The sequence below is a fragment of the Terrapene carolina genome, unplaced genomic scaffold, assembly GCF_002925995.2.
Source record: "Terrapene carolina triunguis isolate 2854851 unplaced genomic scaffold, T_m_triunguis-2.0 Scaffold42, whole genome shotgun sequence".
Classification (NCBI taxonomy): Eukaryota; Metazoa; Chordata; order Testudines; family Emydidae; genus Terrapene; species Terrapene triunguis.
Window position 1 is genome coordinate 14705524 of NW_020664393.1, and position 18799 is coordinate 14724322.

The 18799-nt window shown below is 41.6% G+C and overlaps 1 protein-coding gene across 1 annotated transcript in view; it reads left to right on the plus strand.

Annotated features, from left to right (window-relative positions):
- MMS22L (MMS22 like, DNA repair protein) overlaps positions 1-18799 on the plus strand; it is a 133753-nt gene that overhangs the window by 80061 nt on the left and 34893 nt on the right. The window contains exon 15 of the mRNA XM_024192653.2: positions 18405-18595. Within this exon, the coding sequence (XP_024048421.1) occupies positions 18405-18595 (191 nt within the window). The remainder of the gene's footprint in view (positions 1-18404; positions 18596-18799) is intronic.

Consider the following 18799-nt stretch of genomic DNA (forward strand, 5'->3'; position numbering starts at 1 on the left):
TTGGTGATTGCTTAAACTCTCTTTGTTCAATCATCTGAATGGTGCAAATCAAAGCATTTTGTCAGACTGTGAGAAGTTGCGCCTAGATATTGCTTCCCACACATGCAGGTCACCAAATAAATTACGTTCATGGTTTTACAGCATTGCTGGTGCTAGAAGTTAAATTGATGCCCAGTGGTGGAACTCGTAAAACACTTTCTTGTTAACACAACCAGGCAGAGTCGACACTGTTGATGGTGGCTTTGATCTAATAAACTATTGGTTCTAACAGTGATTTTTACTGTGTTTCAGAGGTGATGATGGTAAAAGTTTAGCAAGCCTAGAGTTTTTCCTGAACGACAGAAAATTAGCTCTACTGTCTGTATTGGGTACAATTCAGATGTTGGGAACAATCTAAGTAGGGGTATTTTGTGCCTAATGTAATCTTACTCACTAAAAAGAAGACTTATTACATGAGCAAAATCCTTTAATACAGTAGCTGTCTCACTCCATAAAGAATAAAACTGATTTACCAGGAAAGTTGCAATATCTTGCTTGCTGAAAATTTGGAAACAAGATCCCTAGTTATCGTGTATTCAAGTTTTGTATCTTCTGACCTCCATCTATTTTATCTCCCTATTTAGGAATATCTCATAGGATTTTTTTCTCTCCTCTTTCATTGTTTGCTCTGGTGTGTGTTCCAATCTCGTAATGAATAGGAATAGCAGTCAGGGAAGACTGTCACAGATTGCCTTGTATGCAGATGATGTTCTGCTGTTCTGGCTAACACAATGGATTTCATCCCTCCTTACCAGATATTAAACTATGAGTTACTATTCTGTATACAAAATTGAATATAGATAAGTTTGAGCTATTTTTAGTGTCTTTTCCTTCCAGCCTTCTCACATCACCCTGCAGATTAAAATTGTGGAGATTAAAATATTTGGGAAATAAAATTGGGCCAAAGATGTCTTCAGAGGTTGTTAGCGAGAGTCCATTAAAGCAGTGGTTCTCAAACTTTTGTACTGGTGACCCCTTTCACTTAGCAAGCCTCTGAGTGTGACCCCCCCCCCTTATAAATTAACACTTTTTTATATATTTAACACTATTATAAATGCTGGAGGCAAAGTGGGGTTTGGGGTGGAGGCTGACAGCTCGTGACCCCCCCCATGTAATAATCTTGCGACCCTCTGAGGGGTCCAGAACCCCAGTTTGAGAACTCCTGCATTAGAGCTTCTTAAAATTTTTAAGCAACAGTTTTACATCAAAAAATCCCAGAAGTATTTAATGAAAAATGGACTTTTTTTTGAGCATTTTCATGGCATTTTTAATTAGAACTTTAATCAAAATAAAAAATACTGATACTATTATGTAATGTTTTGTTCACTGATTGTGTTAATATAATTTGATTTGTAAAATGTTGTGAAAAATAGAAAAAATTAAAAATGAGCCTGTTTCAAACCCTGTGAAATGGAAACAATTTAGAATTATTGAATTTTTTTTTTTATAAAAAAAAAAAAAAAAAGGTCAGCTCTAGATTCCATCAACTTGAAATTGAGTCAATATTTTTAAAAAATATGGGTTTAAAAAAGTAAGTATTTTCAGGTACTGTATAGTTCTGCCTGAAAATTATATTTTCCACTTTTATAATCTCCCTCTTTCCTGTCGCTGTTTGAAAGATCTGTGATCCTGAAGGGTGTTGGGTGCTCTGGCTTGATCTAGCAAATCACTTAAGCACATACTATAGTGATTGATCCTGCTCCCATTCACGTCAATGGTAAAACTCCTATTGACTTGAATGGTGCAGGATGAAGCCCTAAATGTTTGTCTGGATTAGGAAAAATTGCTCAGTACTTTGCAGGATGGAACACAGATTGGCTGGTTTCTTGTAGGCATTGTGGCAAAGTGAGTCTTGAGAGGAGGTTTTGGCAGGAGGCAAGGTAAGTCTTACAGATCAGGTTATACTGAAGAGAGACACTTTCTGTTATTGAACAATATAAGTAACTATCCCAGGTCTGTAAATTGTGAAAGAGCTTAGATTAAGGAACAAAGAGCTAACCAATGTTCTGTAACTCTGAATGTTTTCCTTCTCCATACCCCCATGTTTTACGGGGGTGTGGGGTGGGGTGGGTTTCTAATATTGTGTATATCTTTATTTCACCTTTTGAGGAAAATAAATTTGTTGGGTGTTCTGTATTGGTTTTTAAAGTATTAGTGAACACACACAATGTTGTCACAGGTCTTGTCCACATGGGAGGTTAATGCACAGTATGGGGGTGTGATTTCTAAGGGGCACCAGTGTGTGGTACATTAATTAGTCCCTGTAGCCCCTGCTGGTGTGCACTAAATGTTCCCTAGTGCACTTTAATGTAGTACTTTTTCAAACTGCACTATGTTAAAGCGCACTAGGGAACATGTAGTGCACACCAGCAGGGGCTACAGGGACCAGTTAGTGCACGCACATTAGTGCGCCTTAGAAATCACATCACCGTAGTGCCTTACTGTGCTGGTGGTGGTTTTGATTGTTATGGTCAGCCTGACTACCTGAGAGCCATTGGAGAGCTGCCATGGAAAATATGAGGGACATACATGTGAACATACATGGGACTGAACATGTGGCTGCCAGCAGAATACACCTGAAAGATAGGTGGGTTCAGTTCTGAATGATATCCCGCCCATCAGGCACCCACCTTTTCTACAACCTATTACTTTCTCCTCAGAGAACCCCAGAAGGCTATCTCCCGAGGTGCAGAACTACTTAGTGTCTCTCATGATCAAGGACCATAGGATCCATACAATAGACAAGAAAGTGTAGGACTCATGGAGAAAGATTTGTCTATTCACCCCTCCATATCCAGAATGGGCAAAACAGGCTGTAGCACCTTGGTTGTCACCTTAGTTATATCCAGAAGTTGTGTGGAGGTTTAACAAACTGAACTCTGCCATCCTGAACACCTGGATGGCACACCCTGGTATGGACTTGGTGGTGCTTGCCCAAGGCAAGCCAACTAATGATCCTTTAAACAGGGACATGGACAGAGTAGTTATCTCCACAAACATCAGTTATGGCTCTTTGTAATTTGACCTTTCCCAATTCAGTGTGTCCCTCATACTTTCTATCACAGCTCTCCAATGGCTCTCAGGTAGTCAGGCTGACCAGAACAATCAAAACCACCACCAGCACCTGCAAAAGATCGATCCTAACGTATTTAGGTAAAATCTGCCTTACTGCTGTGAATATCCTAAATTAGACTGCAAGCTGACTTCTCTGGGGTCTTTGTCATGGCATGCAGAGCTGTCTGGATACCTCCATGAGAAGGGCACCTATCCTCTGACCTCAGACTCTTGGATTGTCTTTCTGAGGGCTCCATGCTTTTGAAAGAAGTGCTAGATTTCTACCTAATGGAGGTTTTAGAGACGAAAACAAGTCTGCCAGCATCTCAGTTTTCATTGTGTTTTTCAGGCAAAGGGATGCCACATTTCTGTACTCACACCTCTCCAGTGGAGTACAGGCCAACTGTATATCACCACATACGTTGTACAATCATTTGTTGTGACGAATCAGCTACAATTTGAATAGGGAATGTTTTCTATTTATTTCTTACTACATAGGCGGCTGCATTTTATAAATGGGGGGGGGGGACAGTTGATCCAACTGAATATTTTAAAAATGTCATTGAACTTGGAAAGCTTTTCTTTAAAAGGGTATCACTGTTTGAGGGCTTTTTGATTTTATGTTAAAATGGGAGATATCAATGCAATGTAGTAATAATAGTAATGTAACTATTGGGATTACTTGTGGAAGCAATATGCAAGTAAAAAAATTGAGATTTCTTAACATTTAAATTGCTTCTGTTTATTAAAAGGGGGGAAAATAACAGAAGACCCACTTCTGCAACTGTGGATATTGTAATTATGTATTAATACAAGTTATTGATGTGTAGATTGATTTTTCCTTTTAATTGCTGAGAACCTGTATCATATATACTGATGCACATAATCCAGTAAGGTAATTTAGTGAGAAAATATTACTATAGCTGCATTGTATTTGCCAATACAAAGTTCCTGTAAGTTGAACCTTGGTTACAGCCTTGGAACTAGTTCTGGAAAAAAATGGGTATAGTCAAATCTCACAAATAGTTAAATGGTTTAGGATATTTGTACCTTCAACCAGCTTTGTTTAATTTGCATAATTTGTTGAATATGTTTAAGAAGTGAACGTGTCTTTGAGTATAAAGCATTTCTGTACTGATATTATTTAACTTAGGTGACCCTGGGCTGAATTTAAATGTGAAATTTGGATACCCATAGGCCTTCTTCCAATGGCTTGATAGGAGGAGATAAGGATTTTTAATACACTTAATTACTCTGCTTGTATAAAATGTCATATTAGAGGTTTATTATCTGTTGGGTCTGTTGCGTCAATGGCCACTAAAAACAGGAGTGTACTATACTCTTCTATTGAGATCAGAACATTTATACGATCTATTAAAAAAATTATAGTAGTACAATTTGGATCCATGCTGTGTTCAGGGAGAGTACCTAAGGCGCTTCCACTGAGAGATTAACTCATCTGTCGGGAGACCTGAAGTGTTCTGTTAGCTTTTTATTTCAGTAGTGCAAATATTTTTACAATTAAGAAAAATTGAATGCGTAACCTGCATTAGAGAATAGATGGGGCAAAATTCCCACCATAGCCTCTAACTTTGTCTCCACGTTTGCATGTGGAAAACTGAGGTTGGCTTAAGGGTACTTTTTAAAAAAGCACTCCACAGGCTGTGACTTACAAAGAGGTTGTCACAATTGACATAATAAAATATGGCGCGCTCTCTCTCTCTCTCTCTCTCTAAATCAAGGGTTTGCAACATGGCTAAAATCCCAGCTTTTCATCTTGGCAACTTGTTTTCCAACCCAGAGTGCTGCAGTGGTTCAGGTCTGTGCTCCTGAGCTTTATGCCATCTGCTTGCCTGCCAGCTCCATTCTTGTGAGCTGGCAGGTTATTGAAACTTGGAAGAATCCTACGCTACTTGAAAGTAGGACTCTTCCAAGTTTTAGTACACTGACAGCCCACAGTAATGAAGCTAGTGGAGCAGGCAACTCATTTGGCTTGTACGATGTGCACGCCTTTAAATTGAACCAAATCAGTTGTCTTGATCATGTCCATTTAAAGGCATAAAATCCAAAATTTAAAACATCTCAATCTATCCCGCCCATCACACTGTTGCGCCTAGGTATTGCAGAAGCCTCTGATGAATACGTGCTGTAACACAGTGTCGTCTGTAATTATGGGGTACAGCACTTTCTGTTATAGAATGCCTGTGCAGAAATGGGTGAGTTATGGAAACATTTAACAAAAACTGGCCTGCTCTTATGAGTGTTTTCCCCTCCCACATTTTCCCCTTCCCTCCTTTTTCTAGTAAACATTTCAACGTGCAGTTTGTTTTTGATTATTGAAGCAGACAAAACTGTCGGAAGAACACCGAAACATGTTGTAATAAATACTAAGCTGATGGAGGAGCATTAATGTCTGTACAAGCAGAACTGAAAAAATAATGATAAAATATTATGTCTGCATTACAGCCCTATGGTAGAGATGCTATCATTATAGCTCAGGCGACACTGACACATTCATTATAAGCCCCTCTTTTCAAGCATTTCTAACTTTCTGAAGGGGAAAAAAATATTTTGGGGCTGCAGTTTCTCATGCTACTATCTTGAAATCCAACTTTTTATTTCCTTAAAGGCTTGGTAAAATTCTGTGTGGTTGTTTTTGAGTTATCAGAGCATGGAAAACCCGTTTCTCACATATTAAGAAACTTTTTAGATGTTTTGTTTATATTTGGAGAACTCAAAACCAGCTTAATTTTTGAACTTCTGACTTCCTGAGAGATTAGTTCTTATTTGTATTATGGTAGCAGCTGAAGGCTGCAATCAGGGTCAGAGTCCCATTGTGGTAGGTGCTGTACAATCAGATAAGATAAGAGTATACCATGCCCCAAACAGCATACAATCTGAACAATATATATAGGTAAACACACACAAATACAAACATTTATACTGTGCTCATTGCTGTGGTAGTGACAAGCTCTTTTGATGTGTTTGGAGAAATTTCACTAGATATAGTGAATTTAGTCTGTGAAAATTGTTCCATTGAACGATTGTCCATATGCACATTCACTGATGGTGCACATGCATCTCATGTGCTAGAGATTGGAGTCTTTTGGCCAGCAGTATCTGTAGAGTGCACATGTACTCTTCAGACTTCATGCACCTCTGCAAGGGGGTGTGAGAGTGAGATGCACCTGTTGCCATTCAGTTCCTGTCTCTGCCTCACAACTTTGGGATTGAGCCCAACAGTCTGAGAGACTGTCAGCCTACTTTATAGCTTATTTAACAGATTTTTACCTTTAGTCTCGTAACATAATTAGTAGTTTTAGTACTTTGTTAGCTAACCACCTTCAGTTGTTAGAATTTAATGGTTGGTATGGTGCCATCCTGTTCACCTGGGTTTAAATGCTGCCCCTCTTGCGAGGGAGCTATCTCAGCATCAGGTGGACATTCGAAGTGCCTCTATTGTCTGGGATAATTGCATGTTCTCAGTAAATGTGCAATCTGCATGTCCTTCTGCTCCTGAGCTAGGAAGGACAGGGAAGGCCAACCTTCAGGTCTTCCTGATGACCAAGTCAATGAAACCGACTTCCAAGCTAGGCTACTAGACCCCTCCTTCTGAGCCACAGAGTGCACGTGAGGGTTTTTTGAGAACCCCAACTTGAATCATAACTACGATGACAGTGTTGTCCTCGGATAGATCTCAGGGGGCTAGAAGTTCCAGGACAGGTGGTCCACTAGGGTTTTCTATAAGAAGACCTCCCTGTGGCACTAAACAGCATCTGACACATCATGGCCCAGAACGGTTCCCACTGAACATCAGTCTCATACTAGTTCCAGCTGTACAGCATCAAAACACCTGGTACTGAAAACTGGAACATTGGGAAAAACCCCAGCACCAACTACTTCAAGGGCTCTGGCACCAGCCATTCCGGCACTGGAACCAAGTTAGTTGGGGCAGTGCATAATCACTGTGGTGGAGATTGCTATGCCACGTCGACACAACCTGGATCCTGTGCAGCCATCCGTGATGCCCCACGTGGTACCATTTAGATATTTGACACCAATGGACCTGCAGATTCACCCAGAGCCTCAATCCTCTTTGCTGTTGACTTCTGCACTGCAGTTGGCACCAACAATATCTAGTAGCAAGGCACCATCCTCCCTAACTCACGGCACTGACCGTGGTTCTGAGCTATGCATTCTCTTTGGATTCAGAATTGGAGGATGAAAAGATTTTACTACAGCAACATACTTATTCACTCAGACTGTTATTGCAGCCCTTGACATTTTATATAGGATCCACATACTCCTCACGAGAAAGATATTGAGTCCCACAGAATCTGGCTCATGGTTCTCTATCCTCTGACCACCAGGCTGTTACCCACCAATGTCCATGTGGTCTTGCTGGGGTCCCTGGTTGACTCAGAGCAACTTTGGACCCAGGGACAACACCACCACCAGAAGGCTGCTTCCTCTACAGAACTATGTACCCAGAGACTACAGCAGCCTCTCTTGGTTCCTGCACAATCACAAATAGAGGAGAAAGTAATGAGAGAGCAATGAGGGATTGGCAACCTTTGGCATGTGGTCCGCCATGGTAAGCCCCCGGCGGGCCGGGCTGGTTTGTTTACTTGCCGCGTCCGCAGGTTCGGCTGATCGCAGCTCCCACTGGCCGCGATTCACCGCTCCAGGCCAATGGGGGCTGCGGGAAGCGGCGCTGGCCGAGGGATGTACTGGCTGCCACTTCCCGCGGTCCCCATTGGCCTGGGATGGTGAACTGTGGCCAGTGGGAGCTGTGTTGAACCTGTGGACGCAGCAGGTAAATAAACCGGGCCAGCCCGCCAGGGGGCTTACCCTGGCGAGCCGCGTGCCAAAGGTTTCCATCCCTGCACTGGAGGCTGCATTGCTGGCCTGGAGAATCCTTTCCTCTTAATTTCCCAGTGAGGCCATAGTGCCACTCCGACCCCTCAAATGGATGATTATCAGAGCATCCAGGAGCTATTAAAAAGGATGGTTGATGCCCTTCAAATCCATATTGAGGAGCTGCAAGATCAGACACACAAACACATAGATTCCAAAGCCAGAAGGGACCATTGTGATCATCTACTCTGAGCTCCTCTATAACACAGGCCACAGAATTTCCCCCAAAATAATTCTTTTTTCAGAAGAACATCCAATCTTGATTTAAAAATTTGTTAGTGATGAAGAATCCAGCCTGACCCTTGGTAAATTTTTCCAGTGGTTAATTACGCACTGTCAATAATTTTGTCATCTTTCTAGTCTGAATTTCTCTGGCTTCATTTTCTAGCCATTGAATTGTGTTATACCTTTCTCTTTGTTAAGCTAAATAGATTGAGATCCTTGAATCTATCACTGTGACAGCTTCTCTACCCCCTTCATCATTCTTGTGGCTCTTTTCTGATCCTTCTCCAATTTATCAACATTCTTTTTTAATTGTGGGCACCAGAACTGGACCACAGTATTCCAGCAAAAGTCACACCAGAGCCAAATACAAAGGAAAAATAACCTTCCTATTCCTACTCAGGATTCCCTTGCTTATGCATCCCAGGTTGCATTAGCCCTTTTGGCCACAGCATTGCACTGGGAGCTCACGTTCAGCTGATTATCCACCACAACCTCCCATCTGTCACTGCTTCCAAGATAGAGTCCCCACATCTATAATTATGGCCTGCAATTCTTGTTCCTAGATATATATGTTTACATATAGCCATGTTAAAACACTCATTGTTTGCTTGTGCCCAGTTTACCAAGTGATCCAGATCACTCTGAATCAGGGACCTATCTTCTTCATTATTTGCCACTCCCACCTTTTTATGTCATCTGTAAACTTTATCAGTGATGATTTTATGTTTTCTTTCTGATAGACATACTCCAACCCTCCCAATTAACGATATGGATCCTGCCGGTACCCTGTGGTAGACACCTGCCTTGGCACCAAGTATTTCTTTGTATGGCAAATAAAAAATATCAGGTGTCTCCTAAGGGTGCAGAATTCTTCTACCGTTGTGGTCACACCAGTGAACAAAAAGGAAAAACAACTCCAATCCATACCAAAAGAGAGAGCGAAAGAGACTAGATTTATTCAGGCAGAGCTTACAGATCTGCATAGCCAATTATCAGGCCATATTAGCCTGGATTCGTGAGAGACTGTTTGCTTTTGCAAGCAGACTTCCCAATGACACTCATTAGAACTTCATGTCACTAGTCAGTGAAGGCCAGAACAAATCTCCAAGCAGTGCTGAATGCAGCAGATATGGCTGCCAGAACAATGGCAATGGCTGTAGTCAGGCGTGGGCCATTGTGGCTCCAGGGATCGGGTTTCCCCAGGGAAGTCTAGACACAGTGGAGGACTTGCCCTTTGAAGGAGTCTGTTGTTCATCTCTGAAGCTGATGAGTCTCTACACACTCTGAAAAAGGACTCATGAGCCACCTTGCATTCCCTCAGAGCCCACAAGCCAGCTTCTAAAAGGAAGTAAATGAAACAGCAGTATCCCTCACAGAAACCAATCCAGCCATTCTTTTACATCAAAGGTCTTTGGAACCACCCAGGAAATGACAGTGTTTCCACAGGAGAAGACTGCCCACTACTCTGCCACAAACTTCCCAGTCTTCCTAGTCCCAGAAGCATGTATTTTGATGTGACAGCCAAGGTTGTGTCCTGCCTCCATTGAGTCCAGAAATAGATGATATCTTCGGAAATCGTTTAGCTCACTTCAGGCACACTTGGTCTCTTATCACCAGCAACCAATGATCCATGGATGCTTACTCCTTATCCCCTTTCCCTGTCCCTTTTCATGAGGATCTGTGTCAAGAGATTCTCATGCTTCTTTCTCAGAACAATAGAAGAGGTCCTTCCACCTTAGAGAGGGTTTCTAAAGCAACTGTTTCCTAATTCTGAAGAAAAAAAGAGGTTGACGACCCACCCTAGCCTTGCAGAACGTCTGTACTTTCATTTGCAAATTAAAATTCTAGATGATCACCTTAGGATTGATAACCCTGACTCTGAAGTCAGGAGACTGGTTCGCATCTCTCGACCTTCAGAATGCATACTTCTGCTTTTCCATCATTTCGTCACACAGGAAGTATCTGAGATGTACGGTGGAACAGGACCACTACCAATACTGGGTGCTACCATTTAGACTCTCTACAGCACCAAAGGTATTCACCAAAGTGCTATCAGTAGTGGCAGCTCACTTGAGAAGACCCAGTATCAGCATATACCCTTACCTGGACAGTTGTCTGGTGTGGGGAAAATCTGATCAGCTCTCAGAAGCTGTGCATGTTATGCTTGACCTTTTCATGAGGTTAGATCCTAGATTCCTCCACATCCAAGGCTTATCTCCCTAATTATTCAGCTAGAAAAAACCCAAACACTGATGTGAGGTAATGCTGCACCCTTCTAGGTCATAAGGTCTCCTGTATGTTCATAGAGTGGCACGCCAGACTTCACCTCCGATTCTTGTACGTTGGTTGAAGTTTGTCTACACACCTTCCAAATGTCACTTGGACATGCCCCTCATCATCCCACCCTTGCTCCTATCCTCCCTGAGATGATGGAAGTAGGGGTCCCATTCAGAGCATCTCTACCTTCCAAGATGATAGTCACGGATGCATTCTTACAAAGATGGGGCGTCCATATGGATGAACAAATAACACAGGCCTATGGCCCACATGAGAGAGGAGAATTCACATCAGTGCCTGAAACTTGGAAGACCTGCAAATCCTTTCTCCATTGGATATCAGGACAGTCAGGCCAAATAATGGCCGACAACACGACCACCATGTTTTACATCAACAAACAAGGTGAGATCAGGTCCTCCTCACTCTTCCAGGAAGCAGTCAAACTCTGGAACTGGCACATCATCCATCGAATATACCTAGCGGCAATACACTTACCTGGATTGCAGAACACACTAGTAGTGGACAATCTTACCAGGCGTTTTCTCTTGAACAATGAGTAGGATACTTGCAGACATCTTCATGGGCTGGAACAATCCCACAATAGACCTCTTTGCCACTCAACACAAGTGTCGGACATCCTGCTCCAAAGGAGGGTTGAGTCTGAGATCCATAGTGGAATTTTCTATACCTGTCGTGTCTAACTGATCTGATAGGCAATTAGTTAGATTCCTATATTAGGCTTCCATGCTCAAGTGAATTTCAAAGGGGTGTGCTCTGCATGTGCTAGGAAATTTTTGTTCTTAAGGAATAGGCATACCTAAATTTCTAGATATTGTATGTGTAACCAATGCTACAGGTGCCTAGGTGGGACTTACAGGTGGGATCCAAAAGCTTCCTGTATACCATTTATTTGTTTTTTATGCTTGTTTTTTAAGACCTCCTTCCTATTGAAAGGTATACAGCTTGCAGAGCAGCTATGAAGACTTGCTTGTAGCTGCTGCCTTGAATTTCTGTCTCTTACCCCTGGGGGAATTCTGCGCTACTGCGCATGTGCATAATTAACGGGCCCCTCAGATTTCTAATTTTTTGCACAGAAAAAAGCTTCTGCCAAAATGTTGCTGCAGTTCTGCCTTTTGCCCACCAGAGGGTGCTGTGATGCAAGAACAGCAGCAGCCCCTAGCAGAAAATAACTTCTGTAGTTCTGCCTTTTGCCCACCCAAGGCACTGTGGCGATAGAACAAAGCTGCAGCTTACGGCCAGCTAAGGAAGAGAAAGCCTGCCTTCTTCACAGCACCTGTGGCCAGGTCAGGAGCTAGGAGCTAGGGGGAGACAAACAGCATAGGATGCTAGGGGTGGTCAAACAGGGGCTCATAAGGGCTAGTGGGGGAGGACAAACGGGGGCAAGGGGTGAAAGGGAGTGGAGGCACAGGGCCATTGGGGAGGGAGGTGCAGAGACACATGGGGACGGATAGGAGGTGAGCTACATAGGGACAAGGGAGTGGCTGGGTGAGGGCACAGACATTGATGCTGGGAACTAGGTGTACTGGGGGTGCTACCGCACCCCCTTGCTTGAAGTGGTTTCCATTATATATACGGTTTACAGTTTGATTCAATGGCTCTCAGCACCCCCACTATGAAAATTGTTCCAGCATCCCTCAGCACAGAGTCACATGAGAACGGGGGGAAGGAGTACAGGGACATAGGGACAGGGGAGTGGCTGGGTGAGGGCACAGAGACACATGGGGGCGGGCAGATGTGCCTGACTGAATGGGAGAGGCTAGGGGTCAGCCAGGGTCTGCATGGGGGAAGCTCCCTAACAATACCTCCTTTCCCCCTCCCCCCCAAAAAAAACCTGTTCCATACTTTTCCCACCCATACCCAACAACCCTCCAAGTTCACACCCAAACTCCTTCCGAGCAATTACTTCCCTCTCCCTGAGCTCCTCCATTACCCCTGACTCCCCCAAGCCTTTGCACTGCTTCTGCAGGAGTGCGGGAAATACGATTCAGTATTGTAGTTTAAATGCATTATTACTCAGAGTTCTGTATTAATATCCCTAGTAAGGAATCTATTTGTCAAAAAACATTCCTAGATCTTTTTTTGTCGTCTGAATTGTTACAGACATACTTGCTGACAGGTATTTTGAAATAAATGACCAAAAATAATTGAAACTGGTGTGATTACATTGTGTTATTTTGATAAATTTTGCAGAATTTTAAAATATTGTGCACACACTTCCCCCCCCCCCCCCCCCATTTTTAATGTTTTGGCCCAGAATTCCACCAGGAGTAATCTCTGAAGGGGTTGGTTGTCTTTGTTTTTATTTTTTTTTAAGGGAAAAATCCAAGACAAGCATGAGCAATATAACAAAAGATATAGATGATTTTAGAGGTCATTTCAGAGTCCAGTGGAGGGTGTCTTCATTTGAAAATATTTGTCTTTGTTGTATGCTGAATGAAAACATAGCCACTGAAGTAGACTTAAGTCATTCTGCCAAAAATAAGGAACTTTTGTGACTTCTGTAGACGACTTGTTCATGATCCAAGCTTTGTAAGAAGCAACAATTCTTAAAGAAAAAAGTGCATAGGCGTGTTGATGTTTGTGATGTTTGAAAAAGGTAAAAGTGGATGAATAATCTTAACTAAATTCTAGAATACTGTTCAGTGATCAGATCCGTTATCTCAGTGAATTGAATTTATAGACTATCCCTTCTAACAAAGATCTTAGAATTTTGCTCTTGTTATAAATGCAATACCATACAAGCTTCAAGTGCATTGTTATCAAAGGGTTGTGTATATAATATGATTATGCAGCCAAGATTTTTGTGGCTGCATAAATTGCTGAATGATTGCCCTTTGTTTTGAATTTGCCATGTAATTGTACTCCAGAATCTACATTTTCTTTTTTTTTAAGGCACTTGCCTCATCCATATCAATGGATTGTTAACACTGATGCTCAAGGATGCTACTTTAAATAATGCCAACTTTGACAAATATTTCACTCCTGATCATTTAGCGGAAACATCAGAGTAATGCTCTTTTCCACCATTGTTGATATAGTGGCAGATTTTCTGGCAGGGTGCAGAGGAGAAAACCTAATAGCTGCCCTCCCCCACACTTCCAGATTTGAAGTCCCCTCTGCCCATGCCCAAAAGAGGCAGTGTAAAGCCTCTTCCCCCAAATCAAAACTCCTCAATTCACCCAGGAGCCAAAAATTCAGAACCAGCTCCCCCAGTTTTCTGAGTCCAGGTATCAGAAGACTAAACTGCCCCCCCCCTACTCCTCTCATAAAATCTCAGCTTTCCTTCAACAACTTCTGTGATGCAGTTATTTGTCAATACTGGTATTGAAAACCAAAGATTTGGACCAATGTAAAATACATTGAATTTGCCATCAAAACGACTGAATAAGAGATAGTGTAGTGATTATACTGTACTGGGGGCACTGAGGGGAAGAAGATTTGGAGCAGGAGAGGGGGGAGTGCTTCATTATTTAGGCCTACTGTGCCTGATAGGACACAAGGCCTCTATTATTACCCATACAAAGCTGTCAGTCTTGCTGTAGTGATGCTTTGTTTCATTTGACTGCTTCTGGCCTTTTTTGAAAGAACTGATATTAGTATTTGAAATTCTAAGCATCGAGGCCATTTATTGCCTTAGAAATACAGATGTCTCTTAACCCAGTCTTTCTAGTTTTGTCCAAGGATGCTGGTTCTGCCCTTTTTTATTTATTTATTTATTTTTTTAAACCCCTCAACCTAAAAAGATTACTGGGCAGTTTTTGAGCAACATTTCCTGGATTTCATTCAGATTACGGAATGTATTGTACACTCTGCTTCTGTAAGCGCAGCAGTAGGCCTTGGCCGGAGAGTGCAGAACGTAGGTAGTGCTGCCCACACACACAAAGCAGGATCTGTGTGGTGGGGGAGCCACAGAGAATGGTGGTTTCTTTTCTCCAGCTCTGTGGGATGTTTGTATGTTCATGCTGACCTTGTCAGCAGTATCTAAACCACCTTTTCCCCCCTCCAATGCTGGTATGCCCCTCTCTATTTGAGGGGAATTGGGTCCCCGTCAGCATGGTTTCTAGGGCTGTGATACAGTACTGAAAAAGCAGAGAGGGCTAGATACCATGCAGAGGCACAAGTCATGTGTAGATACAGTTGGGCTCCCTAGTTTCCCTTGTATCTACATGGATCCTGGAGGAAAGTGCTAGTTTTGGTGGCAGATCTTCTGTTTCTTCCTCAGCATGTCCCTAATACAGGATTAACCAGGTTGTTACCTTTAACATATCTCAATGCCTAGTCCAGGTCCTTGATCTTCCCCAGTAGAAACCAGGTAAAGGCAGGGTTTGTAAGGATGTGTTGTAAGGATGTATTGATTTTAGGTCATTTAAAACTGCTGTATACACCTTTACTCAGCTGTTAAATGTCTCCTTAGCATTCCTGTGAACGTGAATGATTATTTTTCTTCCTAAAAAATCTCATTCCTCTTACTGGATTTAGACTATTTCAAGCCTGGGGCTTGCGGGAGGGAGCCTATTTCAGAGCTGAGGACCTTTCACAAAGAATGCTCTACCTCTGGTCCCATTTCTTTTAAATCAAGAGGGATACAACACAAATGCCTCTGCTGATCACATCCAAACAGCAAGGCAGCCTCTCAAGTTGCAGGGTCCCAAGCCTTTATAGATCAAAATAAACACTACATTTAGCCATTATGCAGCCAGGGCAGATCATGGAGCACTGGAGACATGCACCTCCATTTAATAGGCAATCTGTGGCATTCTGCACCTGTTTAAATTTCTGGATTGACCCAAAGTATAGCCCTAATTAGAGAGCATTGCAGTAATCTAGTCAGGAGGGGACAAAGACACAGATCCTGCTGGCAAGGGCCAAACCTGAAAGAAATGGCTGCAATCTCCTGTCCAGGCACAAACAGTAAAAAGTGTTCCTGAACACTGCTGCTATATGATTATCCAGCACAACCTCCAGGCTGCGAACAGGAGTAACAAATGTCCCTGGCTTTTCTAAAGCCAGATTTTATTTTGTCTGTTAGTAAACAGAAAAACACGTTGTTTTAGCGAAAATACAAAATTCATTACGAAAACAAAAGAAAAACCCAAGCTTTTATTTACTGTTGTAATGAGATGGAGAATGGTTCCAGAAACTATTAGGACAGTTTTACCTATGGCAAACAGAACGTATATGATCTCAGCAGTGGAGCAGGTTTCTAGTGAGCACATTTGTCGAGACTGCTAAATGAAAAGCGTGGCTGTATTTATCAATATTGTTATTGCAATAAATTGGTTTGTTTATTGGTGGAGGTGGCTGACTGAACTTTGACTCTAGCACAGTGGTTCTCAAACTTTTGTACTGGTAACCCCTTTCACATAGCAAGCCTCTGAGTGCGACCTCCCCCCCCCCCCCTTATAAAAACACTTTTTTATATATTTAACACCATTATAAATGCTGGAAGCAAAGCTGGGCTTGGGGTGGAAGCTGACAACTTGCGCCCCCCATGTAATAACCTTGTGACCCCCTGAGGGGTCCTGACCCCCAGTTTGAGAACCCCTGCTAGCACATATTGAGGCCCCATTGACTCTAAGCATTTACCTCATTGCAAGTGTTTGTTTAGGTCACTATGAATAAACATAAACACAGATTTGTGCATGTTGCCCTTCTCCTGACACAGCGATATATTACCTTACTTTGGAAGTCTGAACATTCTTCCATTAGGCGTAGATGGCTAAAGGAGATGCAAACACTCTTTCTTTGGGGAGGCAATTTGGAGGAGAGGAGAAGGACTTTGGACCAATCAGTAGGTTCGAACAGATGTGAGTAAGGACAGAATTTGGTCCTTGTTATTTTATTTGCTGTATTAAAAGGAATTCTCCCTCCCTTTATTAAAACAAATGGAACCATTCCGATTTTTTGAGCCATTAATTTCTTTTATTTTTTTAACTCAGTCTGTTAGCCCTTTGCCCTTTTTCTGCTCAGAGTTAACTCAGCCATATTGTTATAAACCCAAATTGTTACATACCTGTTTTTTAAACTTGTATTTCTGTTGTTGCTGTACCTGTTGTGTGTGTTAGAGAAAATCCCAAAGAAGCACCTTTTTATGCATGTTAATTTAGAGATTATTTCTTTAAATGGATTTCTCAACTGTTATACTGAATAGAATTTTCATCTTCTAAGTGTTTTTTTACAAGCATTGATTAGTCTTCATAGCATCCTTTGAAAGTGGAGATAAATATTACCACCCCAATACCATGGATCAGATACCCTTTGTGAACTTCAGTAAGTTACTTGTCTAAGGGAACAGAGGGAATAAATGCTAGAGGTGAGCTTAGAATTCAGGAATTTCGTGTGTGGACCATGTCCCTCTCAACAAAATATTTGATGCCTTATACTACATTACACAACCTATATTATGTGTGTTAAGTGTAACCAATCAAAATTCACTAAATTCCCTGTGTATATCCCATTGAAACTAATAGCTGCCTGCGGATAGCCATAAGGTATCTGTTACCTTTGATACCTAGTATGCTTTGTTTTAAAATTATCTGCTTGGGAGAATTTTTGGATACTAATTTGGTATAATGATAAACACTTCTAATACCAACCATACTAAGAGTAGGCCTTGCTGCCTCTCTGCTCTTTATTTAAAATTATTCCATTCCAGATGTCCTAATGAGTGTCATGAGTTGTATAATTCTTTCACATTTCCCAGGGGGGAACTTTATATATTTAGGATGAGCATAGAATAAAAACCTAGGAAGCCAGAGAGAGGAGTTTTGTGCAACATTTGCTATTGTGACTGTTTAATTTTTTTTTCTTATGATATAGTCTACAAACATTAGTGTTAAAGCAAGTCTCCCTGCCTTCACTCTATGCTATTATCTTATAAATATCTTGACTCTGACTTTACAGTGCTGTTTATAGAATTTAATAAAGCAAATGTAATAATGCTGCCTGTGCTTTAATGCACAATCTCAATTGAGTTGACCAGAAGATAAATAGGAACAGGAATGATAGTGTGTTCCTGCAGATTGTTTTTAATAAGCATGTTATTTAGTTGATCAGCCCACTGCAGTAATGCCTCCTATCCTAGTCTACCAGACAAATTTATTAATGCTGCCCCCCCACCATTTCTCTGAGAACATTGATTCCCTGCAGACATATCTCTATTAAACCTCTAGAAAGTCACAACTTCCAAATTAGATTAAGTAGCAGGAATGGTACTAGAAGAATCAAAGAAAATTGAGTGCATTATTGAATTTATGCCACATTGTCTCATGAAGAGATGGGAGTTGTGTGGTAGTTGTAACTTTTGTCCTTACTGTACTAACAAAGCTGTGGGCACTGCTGTCAAACCTAATTGTCTACAATGCATCAGGAAAACATGAATCTTTGCTCTTATCCAACCATGCATCTTCTGAGGTTTCCCAAATTAAAAAGTAAACTTTAATACTAAGTCTTGCAATTAAGAAAAGGCATTTTTCATTATTTACTCGTTTTCTGTACACACCCAGCACTTACACTCTTACAGACAATTAAAAAAAAAAAAGTGCCTGGCTTTGGATCGTAAGCAAGACTCACTTGTCTTGCCAGCAGTTGCAAAATGCAAACGTTCATTTTAAAGCGGCCTATTTCTCATTTTGATCTGACATATTAAAAAGCATATAATTAATGGTTGACATTAGTAATTAACATTAACTTTATGGTGCTTAATATGCCATCATTCATCCATCAAATAACTAGTATGCATAATGTCTTGCATAAAGGTTTTAATTATACAAAATGATCCTTCAGTTCTCAGACTGTACAGTTTAAAGAAACTGTGAAAAAATCTGTTTTTTCATTTATTGCATGTTAATGTTGTTTTTGTTTCTCCCTAGGAGTGTGCACAAACGTATGATCCAGGGACCTCAGCTAGGGAAAACGGGCCCAAACACACAACTTCCATTAGTGGCTAAAGAGCACCACCTTGCTGTTGCCAGTGCTCTCTGGAGAAATTTTTTCCCCTTCTTGAAGAGCCAAAGGATGTCACAGACACTGCCTCCTCCACAGCTTGCAGATACAGCTGCAGGTCAGCACTGACCCTCCTTTTTTCTATTGCCTCCTTTGCTATTTCCCTGGATGCAAACTTTTATTCATTTTAAGGATTTGGCATATTCCTGCTCATGTGTAGTAGCTCAAATCTACCTAAATGTAGGGACGAGGCTCTGTGATAATGGTGCTAAATATTTTGACAACAACAAAAAAATGAACTGCTGTCTCTGTCGATAGGATG